General features: G+C 41.6%; 1 protein-coding gene across 6 annotated transcripts in view; it reads left to right on the forward strand.

Annotated features, from left to right (window-relative positions):
* LOC136436224 (uncharacterized) overlaps positions 1-15,447 on the forward strand; it is a 113,467-nt gene that overhangs the window by 95,296 nt on the left and 2,724 nt on the right. For all 6 annotated transcript variants that reach the window (XM_066430017.1, XM_066430020.1, XM_066430018.1 and 3 more), the window contains 2 exons: positions 2,861-4,589; positions 12,251-12,329. In XM_066430017.1, the coding sequence (XP_066286114.1) occupies positions 2,921-4,589; positions 12,251-12,329 (1,748 nt within the window). In that variant the 5' untranslated portion in view covers positions 2,861-2,920. The remainder of the gene's footprint in view (positions 1-2,860; positions 4,590-12,250; positions 12,330-15,447) is intronic.

A 15,447-nucleotide genomic window follows, 5' to 3' on the forward strand; every position in this document is an offset into this window, starting at 1 on the left:
TAGTTCATACAGTTGTGTTGTTTGTAATCACACGTCCTGAGGTGGATCAATGACATTATATCTGTGTGAAAAGGAGTGAGTTCCATAACTCAAATATTGTGTTTGTTTATAATTAATTTGCTTTATTTACCCTGTGAGCTCCCCTGGAATGTTTTTACCTCAGTTTGTATCAAATCACCTACAAGATGATGTGCCACAACATGTGGCTTAATGCATCAATAAAATATATGTACACCACTATAGGGTGAGAAGAATTAAAAGAACACCTTGGGGACCCCACTGAAATTTGTCATTTGCAGGAGCCTATTACTTTCCAGCTTGTTAGGTTTTCAGACCCTAGTAGCTTGGTTGACTGAAAACTTACATGTACTTCCTGGTATAGAATATGTCCATTATCATCCTTATCAAAAAGCTGCTTGTCACTGTCACAGTCACAGTATTGATGGTTAGACAATGCCCATCAAGTTCTCATTTATCATCAGTCACTGAAGACATTCACCTCCTGCATAATTGTCAGACTGAATTCACATTCAATCGCCCTATGCAGATACATGACTGTATCATACCACATAATGCGTATACATGTATATAGAATGGCCAACTGCAGGAGGGCCGGGACCAAGGGTGATGCCGAATACACCGTGTTGTATATCATTAAATTTATGTCATACCCACCCGAAGAAAAGTTTTGTGTCCTCAAACAAAAAATTGTGACAACATCGATTCCAACCTCTGAATCTGGTATTCAAATTTTCGACAGCGGTACAACCGGCGTACTCGAAATGCATTGTATGCTTGGACATATATTGTTGTAATCCATCTGTTGTGTAAACACCTTGCGTTTTTGGCTATCTTTATACATTTGTATATTGTAATTCCTAATATCTAGCTTTGGTAAATGAGTACCTATTAATTTGACAAAGATGTTATTTTACATGATAATCCTAGCACAGTTCCTGTTCATGTATCACTGTGGAGTGTATGCAAATTTTAAGCCTAAAATTACATAGTTCAGCAAGTCGAGTTACTAGTATTCGGTTGCAATGTTATTTTAGTATCAATCATACATATCATATATAATGTATATATTATGCAAGAGGTGCTGTCTTTAGTGACTGATCATGAGCACTTGATGGGCATTGTCTAATCAATATTGTGACTATGACAAGCAGCATTTCATAATGATGACAATGGACAGCTACTGCACCAGTGGGTTACCATACTGACAGAAATTAATAATTGATGTGGATCTGATGGATTAGCAGATCAACCTTGGGACAGCAACGGAATGATCACATGCACATTGTTTGCTTTTAAAAGATACTTTGAATCTGTCTAATTCCCTTTCCTGAAGTTCGTAGGCCTAAGAAAAATTTAAGGTGTTGCCTGTTATGATATTGAGAAAATTAGGGTCGGTAGGTATAGGGATTCTCTTTTTTGTCTTAAAGTTTCTTTTATCTTTTTAGATTTCAGTCGAACTGAACCAACAAATGCAGTTTAACATCGTAAAACTGGAATGCATCAGGACACTAGTATTTTCAACATCATATTATATTAATATTATTTTATACAGTATATCAATAAACTGAACAAAGAAGTACAATGTTTAACATACCAAGGAGTTGTAAAAAACATGACATTTCTTACATCTACTGTTCAAAGCCTTCATCTGTTAATATAGTGTGAAATACATAAATTATGCCAGAAAATATGCAAGACTTCTTAGATTCTGTTTTGAATATTCATCACTCAGATGTCAAAATGAAAATTTGATGTAACAGTACCTTGCCAGCGGTTGACCCAAGGAAAAAAGGGAGGGTCGGCAGGTTTTTGCTAGGGTCGGGTAACCGGAAACACAACTTTTTTTCCTAGGCCTAAGGCCACACCAATTTAATTTCTTGGTTAACCGATTTTATTTTAAATTCTAGCACGAGGACATCATTAAAACAGAAGGCTGGGGTTAAATCTTGCACCTGACCCTGTTCACTCCCTGAAATTGTGTGCACCAAAGTATACATACAAACTTTCCTCTGAGATTCTGTTTTCATCTTGATTTTCCAATCTAGCATTTCTTTTTTTAAATTCAGTTAACCAAGAAATTAAATTGGTGCTGCCTAATACAAGAAAACACAGCCTGGCATACAGAGGCAGGCGTGGTCACATGAGGGATGCGGGTTTAGTCATCAACCCTTGTTTGAATAATGGTGGAAGACGGTTCCCCGGTCCTGTGACATTTGCAGGCTGGATGCCAAGGCATATAGAGCCGTCATCCTTCCTCAATGGATGGGCTCCTGGATTAGCTTTTTCCTGCAGACGATCAATACTTGTTCTTGATTGATTTCGGACCAGTTATCTTCCGTTGAGTGTGCTGAGCAGACAGCTCCCATCCTACTGTCTGCAGTCTGGGAGGCTTCACTGGTGTGAAGCAGACTCATCAGTTAAGCACTGACCCGGCAACTTGGTTGTTCACTGGATCAACGACCATTTTCTGCTTGGGAGGAGTGGAAGTGTGTTCCATTAACAATGTTAGCAAGGAATGTTTGATATTTTGTCAAGAGCGTAATCCTTTTTTCTTGTGTATGTATGTCATATCTTATTCTTATCATTGTTTACAGCTGGCCCCTTCCCACCTCCTAACTTACAGATGCAGACTCCTGATTAAGCAGAATTGAGAAAGTTCATTTCATCAAGTGTAGACAAGAAACCAAATGTTTGGGCTTGAATGTATTGTCTTTGCAAAGACATCTGTAACTGAAGTCTTTTGTTGCAGGTTCTCCAGAGTTCTTTTCGTCAAATGTAAAAACAGAAAATTATTGTATTTGCAAAGACATCTGTAATGAAGTGTTGTCTTTTGTTGCAGGTGACTGGATTGGAGCATTAGCAGCTGATTCGCCAGGAGAAGATTCAGCCACCAGTAGGAATGATTTACTGGCGCGTCACCCGTATTCGCTTGCGAATGTTCCAAGTCTGCATCCTTCTGACTCTGTTCATCTCCATGATGGGGATTTTCCGCGCCCTTAACACTCAAATAACGCTCATCGACGACAGCATCGAGGACCAGGGACAGCTGCATGTCCATGTCATCCGCAGCGGTGCTGCTGTGAAGGACTGCACAGAGCCGCAGACTCAAGAGGAGGCCAGGATTGAAGTAGGGCATGCTGCTGCTGAACAGTTACACAGTGTTACACAAGAGCTCATAGAAATTAAGAGGTTGCTACGTGGAGCTGCCCCCATACACAGGCTAGAGGCAGCGTTGTACAGAGTTAACAGGATAGCAGAGGAACTGAGGATCGGAGACCTCAGCAGTCTGATTCAGACTGAGCTTGAACACCCCACCCCTTCAGTGAAAACGTCTCCAGAAAAAGTGGACGTCTGTCCTGATACCTTCAAAGGCTCCACGTATGGGTACCCCTTTTTCTATACGGGATGGGTAAGGACAAACTGCACAAACGCAAAGCCTCTTGAGTCAGTCGTGACTATCATTATGAACTTCATGTATGAAGACAACAATGTGAATGTTGTATCTATTCTAAGGAACATTTCGAGGTTGTACCCCACAGTGGAAGTCCACGTGGCAGCCGATCTCAAACTTCCCAAGGACCTTGCAGGGAACGGCAATTTCACGGTTCATGGGGACCTAGCAGGTGAAACCAACGCTGAAATCTGGTACAAACTCCTTCTTAAGGTGAAGACGCCGTATGTTCTTGTAACGCGGGGCATCACTCGGTTCACCTGGGACGCACAGTTAGAGCAGATGATCCACAGTGCTAGCAGCTTCCCAGTGGATTTCGTAGGAAGTGCATTTAGGACAAACGATGGACGTTGGAACATGGGATGTCAACAATCCCTTCTCAGGAACTTTACTCTTTCTTACAGGGATGGTTACGATGCCTCCATCCATGAGTGTATATACTGCGACAGCTTGAGGGGGCCTTTTCTTGCTAGGACTAGTGTGCTCAAACATTACAAATTCCCATCAAACTACAGACACTTTGTCTTTGAAGATGTCTTCTTGCAAGTAAAAGAGCTGGGCAAGCATCACGTTGTGAGCTGTCCAGATTCTATGTTTTTTGTGAAAGACTACGATGCCTTGCTAAGAGAAAAGATTAATTTTGTACCCATTGCAAGTACCTGGGGTATCAACAGGCTGCACCTGGCCGAGGGGATCGAGCACGTTTTCTCCTGTTCAGAAGCAAACACGCCATGCAGAAAGGTAAAGGGGGTGGCTGTCTCTCCGTGTTGCCTTCAAACTCTAGCCGATGCAGTGAAGTTCCTCATGAGGACTTGTGAGGAGGAACACATTTACTGCGAACTGCAGGAGGGCACGATGCTTGGCGCCGTCAAATTAGGCAAGGTGTTGCCATGGGAACGGGACGCCGACATCACGTTCCTTTCAGGCAACTACTCGGCCTTCAAAGAGCTGAGGCCGAAGTTTGAGCATGAGGGGTACAAGTTTGTGGACCTGGGACAGCAGTGGTGCTGTGTTGATAACAGAACTGCTGGGGGGAAGTTCCAGATCGGAGTGGAGGGGTGGACCATCGAGATGTACGGACAGCATCTCATGGACTCAGAGATGATGGTGGAAAGAGGTGAGGTGTAAACAAACATTCCTGTATTTTGACAAATATTTACACAGTACACACAACAAAAAGAGTTTGCTACTCTGGGGAGCTTTCGAGACAAACTCTTCATCAACCAGGTCAAATCAGATCTGGTCTTGAAGTTCTCTTGTCATGTGACTTGATGTTGTAACATTGCTGTAATTCGTAGGTCCAGGATAGCTAAGAAATATGATGAGAGTCCAGTATCTTAGCTCTGAACTTCAAAGTTGTAGATATGCAAGCTGTTACAAGTGAAGCAACATTGCACTACCATATGATTACTTGAAAAAAGGCATCATTTTGCTTTACATCAGCTCAGATGATGATGGCGGGCTTTGCAACCTTTACCTTGCATATTTATGGAACACAGAAATAGTACCACTGCCATTAACAAACTTCACGATTGCTCTAAAACAAGACTTTAATTTTAGCCGAATCAGCAAAAGATTTGAAAATATGTTGTCAAACATTGGTTTTGGCATTATGTTTGAATATGGAGCTGACAAGCTCTGGATATTGCTATGGCTGCCTCCCAAGCAAAGGCCATTATCAGACTCTAAATCAACCATGTAGAGAATTGGTTGGCTGAAAATGGAGTGCTCACTTACTGATCCATTCACTGCACTGTGCACGGTGCCTTTATCAAAGCCAAAAGTATGTCAGAAAGTCTGGAAAATGTAAAAGTTTGGAGAGCGCATTTTTTCATGGCGCATCAACGTTGATCCCACTAAAGGCAAAGTTGTATTAAATGTTGACCTGGCTCCTGATCCTAATCACTTCTTGGCATTACCGTCAGGCACTTACAGCAAAAACAGACAGGAAGATCTGATATACAATGCCGGGGGCTTTTAAGTACATTAGCTCTTGGCATGCTTGAGCCGTTTGGACTTCCTTTGAAGCTGTGTTTACGACCACAAGCTATGTGTAGGATTAGGCCGACCTGCTAGATACTACATTCTACTGGAGAGCTTTTGAAAGTGAAAAGTCCGGGTGATGATTGAAAGAGCTTAGGGGAGGTTGGGTGATGTACAGTCACAGGGTTGGTGTGTTTTAGAAGTTAGAGTGATTAAACTTGTCCCATCTGTTAGTGCTGGTACTCAGGACGCGTCTGCATGGAAAAGGGCAGCTTGGAGAGATAACACGGTACTCTGAAAGTCTGTCGAGATGAATGGAAGTGAAGTATACATTAAGCTTAGAGACAACTGTGGAATACCAAGAAAAAAGATTGAATGTCTTTTATGAAGAAATGGCAATGTTTTGCGTATTGAAGTACATGTAATTTGATGACAAGTTCTTGTAATGAGGATAGTTTCAATGTCATCTAGGCAAACATGGCTTGCTTGAAAATTAGGAAAATAGTGTCTGATAAGACTGGATATCAATGGCAAAGAGCAGCTTGGAGATAACACAGCACTACAAAATCTGTCAAGTTAAATGGAAATGAGGCAAAATATATGGAGACAGCTGTGGAATACCTGAAGATTTTGTGAATGCCTTCGATGAAGAAATCGAAATATTTTGGTAATAAGAATAGTTTCAATGTGAAATGTTGCTTGAAATTAGTGTCTGATAAAACTGCTTGGCAAAGAAAGTCCATGGAGATATATGGAAGTGAATTAAGCAAAATATAAAGACAACGGTGGAATTCCAAGATTCAGAATCTGTGAATGCCTTTTGGGAGGAATTGGAAATACTTTGGGCAATGAAGTAATTTCATTACTCAATCTTAAGAATATAAGTTTAAAGGCATCCAGAGCATTTTACGAGGCTTGAAACTTGAATAAAAAACTCCAATTTCTAGTCATTCCTACACTTAGTAAGTTTCAATAACACTATTACCATGATTACATATCGACATTAAAGGAGCATGTCGTTGTGTGGTGAGAACTGATAGAAAATCCCGGCCCTGATAGACTGATCCTGACTGTCCATCACAATTAGCGGTTAGACCAATGAGAGAGAGAGACTGCATGTCCGTCAAATATTTGCATTTTAATGTTTTAATTTTGCATTTTTAAGTTTTGACAGAGGTGGGCGGGACTATTGTATCGGTCTATTTACACTAAGTGCGTGAAACTCAAAGATCAACATGTAGCTTATTTTTGTGCCACTTTTGAGCACTTTTGATAAGAAATCCAAACACAAATGTGGTAAACAGTGGCATTAAATGTCAATTTCATAAAGATTACAGCAACTAGAATACTTCAGTTTCAAGTCTCATAAAATGCTCTGGGTGCCTTTAAATGTCATCTAGGCAAGGAAAACAAGGAAAAAATTTTTTGATTGGACTTTGCCTTAAGATCAGAAATCTGAAGTGAGTAAGGAAGGAGAACTTATATATATATAATAAATGAGAATCAATCAGCTACTAGAATGTACTTGTGAAGTTCAACATATTTTGCCTCCAAAAATGCGGAAATAATCAGCCACTCAAAAGTCCTTCTTAAAATCTTTTTGTCTGCATTGACAATTTAGTCTGTACAGATCAGTGCTTCTAAGCTCAGGCATTATCTGCAGTCAGACGCACCAAATGTTGAAGTTCAGGGTGTGCATGTGCCATGAAATTTAATGTAGATCCGGGCGAAGCAGTCCGATATATAATAAGAACCTTGCCGTTGAACTGGGAAATTAATCAAGCTCGTGGCACGCATGACCGCTACTGATGTCTCGCCCCCGCTGATTTTCCACTGAGTTATCCAATTTGGTAATTAATTTTTGGAGGAGCGCAACATGTAATAATCTCTCTGGAGGTGCACGGGTGCTTGACAGCTTTCTTCTAGACCTTGAACATTTTGCTGCAACGCCCCAATTTTCAGGGTGAGGAACCGACCCCTCCCTATGAAAATAAACCCTGCTACTGAAACAGCAAGGAAATTTGCTGTTGTATGTACTACTAGGTACTACAAAGGTCTGAATAAACAAAACCTGATTTTCATGCTGAATACAAGTACATGTATGTCCAATGGTATGCAACTAATGACCACTAGAAAAAAAGCTTAGTATCTGTGCTCCCCCTTAGAATTCCTTTAATGTTACATTGGTTTTCTCTTTTGAAATCTTTTTTGGCTGGACCTGGTAAAAATGACAAGAACTTATGTTGCCTACACAGATGTATGAAACATTCCAGGGTCGTATGGATTGATTGATTGATGGATGAGTTTTCAATTTGCCCCAAAACACAAAATTTATGCTGCAGTTGTCCGCAATTTTGATCATTATGAATTAAAAGAGAAATCTACAAAAAACCATCCTCGTCCACCAGGACCTTTCCGCTCTACGTTACATCGCTCGCGGAAAAGGCCCTGGTAACACGAGATGGCATCCATGGTTATTGCAGGTCGACGAGACTTGCTGATTAATAATTAATGAGCTAATCCTTATTTGGGACAAACGGCAGTTGTAGCTAATGGATAGTTAATGAGCTAACCCTTATTTGGGACAAACGGCAGTTGTAGCTCATAAATAATTAATGAGCTAGCCGTAACACGTAACCTGATTGGTTGATAGCTTCCCAGCGTTCTTTGCGCGTTTGCTTCCGATGAGTGGAAGCAAATGGGTTTTAACCCCTCTGATTGGCTGAAGCTGTTTTGGAGGCTCGAGCTGCAATAACCATGGATGCCACCCCGTGTTACCAGGGCCTTTTCCGCGAGCGATGTAACGTAGAGCGGAAAGGTCTTGGTGGACGAGGATGCAAAAAACTTAATTAGTCAGGTTTTATTGTTTACCAGGTTGGTTCTGATCTGTAAAGTTTATGTACATATTACTGTAACAGCAACAGTTTATTGCAGTTACAGTTACTACCATTATTGTAAGCCTCTTGCAGTCAGTGGTGGAATTACAAGAATGGGATCTCAAAACTACATTGCACCATGAGGCTAAGTCTAAGACTAAGACTTGCCCTTTTTACAACTGTCAAATTTGCGGATAACTGCCGCGTCAGTTCTATGTTTTGGGGCAAATCGGAAAGCCACGGTCATGTAATCCAGCAATCAAGCAATCAATTTATACGACCCCGGATTGTTTCCCGCATCTGTGTAAGCAACACAAGGTGACCTTCCTCTCTGTCTGATTCAGCGATATTTTCATTAGGCAGAGAGGCCTTTCCTGTCAGAATCTGGCAGCTTATGAGTGATCCTACTATGATATTCCATTTCCCAGCAATCAGGCCGAGATGATGCATGGACTTGTGCCTGCTCAGATAGGGTCAGGGGAGGAAATTAAATGGTTCTGTCATTCTGTTATGCTCCGCGGACATAAAAAGTCCATTAGTAAAGTTCTGTAGGGTTTGCCCTACATTTCCTGCGCAAAGTGAGATGGTGACCAGTGAGCATGTGACGTTTCTGTGTCATTCTGATGGACGGAGACTCATTAGCATAATTGAATTTGAGGGAAGACAATTTGGAGGTTGGCATACAAAGTGAGATTTATTGTCGGTTTCAAAGAATTGTCGGAGGATAAGAGCATTATGGCGTGGTGGCGCAGTGGCAGGGTGTTTGGCCCAGAACCCAGAGATCCTTGGTTCGAATCCGGGGTCCCTTGATTTGTCCCGTTGACGTGCCCTTGGGAAAGGCACTTTTCACGACTTTCCCCCACTTCACTCAGTGAAAATGAGTAGCTTATTAGTAGCTTATTAGCTTTGGTTAGAGATGTCCCTTGGACAGGACGTTAAATTGAGGTCCCTTTTTTAGGAGAGCCACACCTGAAGCACATAAAAGAACCCACCACACTTATTGAAAAAAGTTAGGGGTCCTTCCCCGTGTGAGTGGATCAAACCTCACAGTCTGGGCCGGGGTTGACATCTTGAAAACTTAGTCACCTGTTATCCTCCCACAAATGTGGTAAATCTCAATAAATAGAAAATAGAATGAATAAATTATCACCTCCATAGCACCTCCAGCTGTACATTGCCAAGAGGAGGGTCAAAATAGATATGGTAAAATTTACGTTGAATTCCAAAGTTTTTGCATTGTCAGAGAAATTTCCCACAACTAAGCATTGTGCACCAGACATTTCTAATCAAACTGTCACATGTACTTGTACAGTACAGAACATTACAGCCAAATTGTTCATCCTCAACACATGAAACTTTAACTGTTTTCACACATTGGTTCTTAAGTGAAAGTCAAAATGTGTTTGACCATGTCGAATTCTATGTTACACTTGGCCAAGAGTTATTGTCCTAGAAGGGTACATGTATCTTTCTCAGTGGTGCTCAAACTGGCGCCTTCTGCCATTGCCCCCTGCTAAAAGATTTAATCAGGAGTCGTATACCTTAGACAGCTATTAGAAGGAAAATTGTCTGAGTGCAGCCACGGTCACGTTCCATTAAGTCCACAATCTGACGCCGGTATCGACGCGGCCCGCAGGGCCGTCGCCATGGCTACGAACGATAACATCTTATAGAGAGAATATTGTGGATTGGTTGAACGTCACCCTGGTCATACTTCATGGTTCGAGACGTCCCCCAGGCTGTGGAAAATCTAAGCTATCACAACAGCCAAATTAGGAAGAAAGCTCGGCTGGGGGGCACTGCTGTAGCTGGTCGCAGGTTTCTATTACTCTGTCGTGTTTGAGTACGTAGATGGAGGGAGATGTGGCCTGTAGTGTTTCGCAATAAGAAATCACACAGCCAGGCCTAGAAAAAAAATGTTGTGTTTCTGGCTACCCGACAAAATCTGGCCTACCCCTAGTCTTGGGAATCAACTGCTGGAAAGGGACATGATGTTTTGGACCTGAATCTGAAATACAACATTTTGCTTGGGCCCAACAGTAGTGACAAAAGGAGGAATGTAAACTTTCGGTTTCCAGAAGAGATGGAATGCTGTAAGACCAAATTAACAGAGAATGACTGAAAAATTGGGACTGGTGTAAATTTTGGGTTGTTTTCTCAGATTACGACATGTCACTCTATCTGTCCGGAATTCAAACCCAAATTATAGGTGAAATGTTTCATATCAAGACTAGCAATGATTGACTTTAATCAGTTATTTTTGATGCTCTGAAAATGGATTTTGCGGTAGAGTATTAACCTTAAGCACACTGAGGTAGCCATTTGGCACCCAGTTTCCTATTGGTTATAGAGTTAGGCAGTAGGGAGAAGGTTAAGAGGGTACAGACTTGTCCCATTGCCCATTGGTTCTCCCTTGCCCACAAGCTTTTCACTGTTGATCCAGATAATAAGAGGTACATGCACATCAATTGTACCAGTGGGTATGGATGATACCAACTGCTCGAGGGACTAATGTGAACAGCCAGTTATCATCCCAGGTACACATTGTGCGCAAGAAAACCTTGGGCGATCAGAATATCCTGTCCATCATAAAATTTAACTTGAAGGTAAATCCATGATCACATACCTCATGGGACTATACCTTCTGCAAGGAACTTTGATGGAAGCAATTATGAGAGAGCCTCTGCAGGAAATAGGGCTCCCACTGGTGTATACGAACAGTGCTTTAGGACCTGAGCTGCATAGATAGTAGACAACAAGAAATCATAGTGACAGGTACATTTAGGTCTGTGTGTGGGAGAGAGAGATAGTTAGAGTTAGTTTGACCAAATGTTACATTTATGAATGTCCCTGTAGCTCAACTGCTAGCAGCCTCACATGTACAGTTGAGCTCCTAGTTCCAATTAGTTGGCAACTGAGAGACCTCAGTTCAGTCTGAGGATTTTGGAAATCTCGGTTGGGGCTGCACCCGTCTTTCAGAAGGGATGGAAAATGGGGCCCCGTGTTGGAGGAGGTGCCTCGAGCAAGTTAAAGGAGAAGGGCTCAGCCACTAGCAACTCCTCCCTGTAAAGATATACTCTGCTATTGAAATTGAGCAAGAAAACTATCTGCCCTAAGTGCTGCTTGGTACTACAAGGGTCTGAATGAAATCTTACATTCAATTTTGAAAATTAGACAAGTCATGTAGATGCATCTACAACCGTTGAATTTAAAATATCTACAAAGTTATGTAATGCTATTTAGATTTTATTAGAGAAGAAAATTGTTACTTTCCAGACTGTTCTACTATATGTTCTACTATATGTTCATAGTTGATCTGCCCTCACTGTGGCTGAACAAAAAGGGTCATCTCTAACTTCTGTGAAAGCTTGGGGCCAGGACAATCCATCAAGACTGATAGAAATTTATCGTGCTCTGGGCATGAAGAAATTGAGTGCAACCATTTTTCTTCAAGCTATCTGGGACGGTAAATTGTTAAATTGGCTCTTATCCAGCCGTCAGCTTTACTTGCAGCTTTACTTAAGTGCTAGATTATAAATGGGTTCAAACTTCAAACCCTGGCCGGGTCATACCAAAGACTTTAACAATTGTACTGCTGCTTTCTCTGCTTAACACTCAGCACTTATAAGAAGAAGCATTAAAATCGTAATTGAACACAAACCAGTACCATCTGGATTAACCCCCTACTATAGAGGGTCTGTGCAGCCCAGGAGCTTGATTGAATCAGGGGTGGGATTTTAAGTTTTACATAACATATAATGATACACCTCAGCTACTATGGGTAAAGGTAAGAACTTTGTTGATTTGGTATTCCCAAATTAAGCAAGCTTCAGAGAATTTCCTGTTGTATATTGATATATGAGAAATTGATATATGAGAAATATTTGATTGACTAACAGTTTGTCTCTCTCCCGTGCAGGCCAGCAGCCCACCAAGGTCTTGTTTGATGGCATGTGGGTGAACGTCCCCACCAACCCAGGGCTCTTTGCACGAAACAGGTAAGAAGTACAAAAATTCCTACACCAGCCTCCAGTCTATTGTGGTTTGCCAAGCTCACTTTGCAACAGAAGGGGCTCTATGCCAACGAGATAATCTTTGGCACCAGGGAGTCAATGGTAGGAGTTTTAATTGGTGACTTGACTTACTTTACTTATGTCAGGTGCCATTCTTCCTCTGTCACCCAAACCACCATGGCGCCCACGGTGGCCAATTAACTATATATATATACTACTACCAGGTGCCAAAGATTACCTGGCAGCAAAAAGCCCTTTCTGCCCCGAAGAGGGCCCGGCCAAAGAGAGCCCAAGCATGCCACAATAGACTGGATGACAGGTTTAAAAATTCCATTTTGAGGCTATTCTGTTTGAAAGCTAATGAGGGGGAAGCCAGTGCATATTGTTGTTGACACTTTTTTCTAACACTTTTTTGTCCACTTGGCACCTTGTATACAAGAATCCTCTCATTTTGAAAAAAAAACCCACTAAATTGACTCCCCCTTCAACTTTTTCAAATGGACTAGCCCATAAAACACCTGGAAATTCCCTCTTGTCTTGTCCCAAAAAAGTCAGAACTTTTGATGTAAGGTTAATGAGGCTGTGGGTTACTGATATATCAATGCCCGGTGTAGTGTACATGTTGTATTGCCTATCTAGAGCATACCAGTGGATCATGTCCTGTTTGTGGTGCTGAATGGCCTTCACTGCACACCAGGTCACCCGTGTAATGACTCCTGGCACCTCCCAGAAAACCTCATCAATAACCACAGCAAAACAGACACATTTCAGGGATGGTCCTGTAGCTCAACTTGTAGCCGCCTAACAGTTGAGCTCCTGGTTCCAATTAGTTGGTAAATGGGAGACCTGGGAAGTCCTCGGAAGGGCATCTCGGTTGGGGCTCAGAAGGTACATTAATGGGGGTCCTGTATTTGAGGAAGTGCCTCAAGCATGTTAAAAGGGAAGGGCTAGCAACTCGTCCCTGTAAAATTATACCCTGCTACTGAAACAGCAAGGAAAGTTGCTGCCCTATTAGTGTCACTGGGCACAAGGGTCTAAATGAACAAGTGAAGGAAACAGCTACATTTTAGTCAAGCTTGAAATACCAAGTATAGGGTGTCCATGTAGAACACATAACAGAGAAATGTAGGCTTATTTCAGTGGTGAATCAGGTTTCGATGTCTGATATTTGATATGTAGTCAGGCAACACAATTGATCTGCTACACTAACCAGATTTCCATACCTTTCAAAAGATCTACTGTAGTTATTACTGGAAATGCAGAAATGTTCGCGGTGGTTTTATATTCGCGGTTTTCGCGGCGACCATTTCACTGCGAACTTAAAACTGCCACGAACATTTTTGTCCAATACTGTAGCAGTATGTGACCGTACCGCTGCCGCAAACTTAAAACCACCGCAAACACTCCATTTTTGCCTTAGCGCGAAATAAAAACCACGCAAACTTAAATGCATTTACAGTACTGTAAAAGTCCTTAGTTGCCATTATACACACCATTTCAACCTGATAAAAGAAAGTGCCATTTTGATGTGATAATCGTTTGAATAATGTTTCCCCTTGGCTACCGTATTGCCTAATTCTCCTGATGCAAGATAAATGTATTTGAATTGATTGATACGACCCACCACCTAACTTCTAGCTGTTACCTTCAGGAGTTTGCCTTGTCTGAAAATCGGGGCATGATCCCGTTACATTGACAGTGGCGTCTGCTGGCATTGTCTTTAACACTTAATGCAAATGCAGGAAGTCTCCTCCACACATGTTCAAGGCTTTAAAAAGGAAAGTGAGAAAACAACTTTATGAAATACATTATGGTGTACACTTCAGCATGCATTCCAATATCCAACAGAATTTCAGTGCAATTCTTGGAGATCAAATGCTTCGGCCCTTTACTGACATGGCCCATTCTTAATCAGACAAACTCAGCCCAACTCCCTGGTCAACTTGGCCCAACACCCTAACGCGTAACCCTAAGCCTGACAAAGTTGACCAGGGTGTTGGGCCGAGTTGACAGGGCTGACTTGGGAAAGGGCCGAATCGTCCTGAACCCCAATTCTTTCTATTTTGCGTAAACCCAGCCCCTGCAGTCCTTCACGGTTAATAATTTGAGTCAATTTAGGTCATGACCGGGTGTTCATTCCTGTACAAAAGCATGGGAAGTTTGCCAGAATCGCCTCTAAAGGCCATTATCGCTTTTTTCACAAAGTCTTGCAGGCGGTTGGAAACAGGCCAGGTTCCTACACTACAGAATAGTAACCTATTTCCTAACACCAGCAGGACTATCATATCAATGAAACTGTCTTCTTCTGTTAGCGCGTCATACGTTCCTCTCAAGGATATTTCCTGAAAGCTGGTTGGCCTACTTAGATGTGAACAGATTGTACCTTCGGGCCATGAATCATTTAACAGCTTTTAGAGGAGATTCCAACTGAGACAGACTCCATTTCTCAATGCCCTGAAAATGTCCACATTAAGTACACATTGACCTCGTTTTCAATAAAGGAGACCAACGACTCTCAAGGCCTTCAGACCAGGCCAAACTCCTGGTAGGAGGAATAAAATTGAATCTCTACAACTGGATTAATAAACTTTCAAGCGCCCGTTCTGCAGATTTTTTTCAATGAGGAGAAATTAATCGATATAAAAATTATGCAATTCTTATGTAGTAATTACAATCATTATGATAATAACTAAGTGTATTAACTAAATATATGTAGTTACATATTAATACACTAGTAAAGATTCAATTTCATTCCTCTTTTCCTGACCTGGATGGCTAATATTCACAGACATACTCCTGGTAGTGTTTTTCAAACCTCAAAAGATGTAACTCGACCTGGAAATAATAAAGTATGACTGATTCAACATTCTGGTAAAGGAAGTAAAAAAGATGCATTCATTTTATTAGGCCACACCAATTTAATTTCTTGGTCAACGGAATTTTTAAAAAAATGCTAGATTGGAAAATCAACAGGAAAACAGAATCTCAGAGGAAAGTCTGTACTTTGGTGCACACAGTTTCAGGGAGTGAACAGGGTCGGGTGCAAGTTTTCACCCCAGCATTCTGTTTTAATGATGTCCTTGTGCTAAAATTTTACCCAAAA

The sequence above is a fragment of the Branchiostoma lanceolatum genome, chromosome 6 (assembly GCF_035083965.1).
Source record: "Branchiostoma lanceolatum isolate klBraLanc5 chromosome 6, klBraLanc5.hap2, whole genome shotgun sequence".
Taxonomy (NCBI): Eukaryota; Metazoa; Chordata; class Leptocardii; order Amphioxiformes; family Branchiostomatidae; genus Branchiostoma; species Branchiostoma lanceolatum.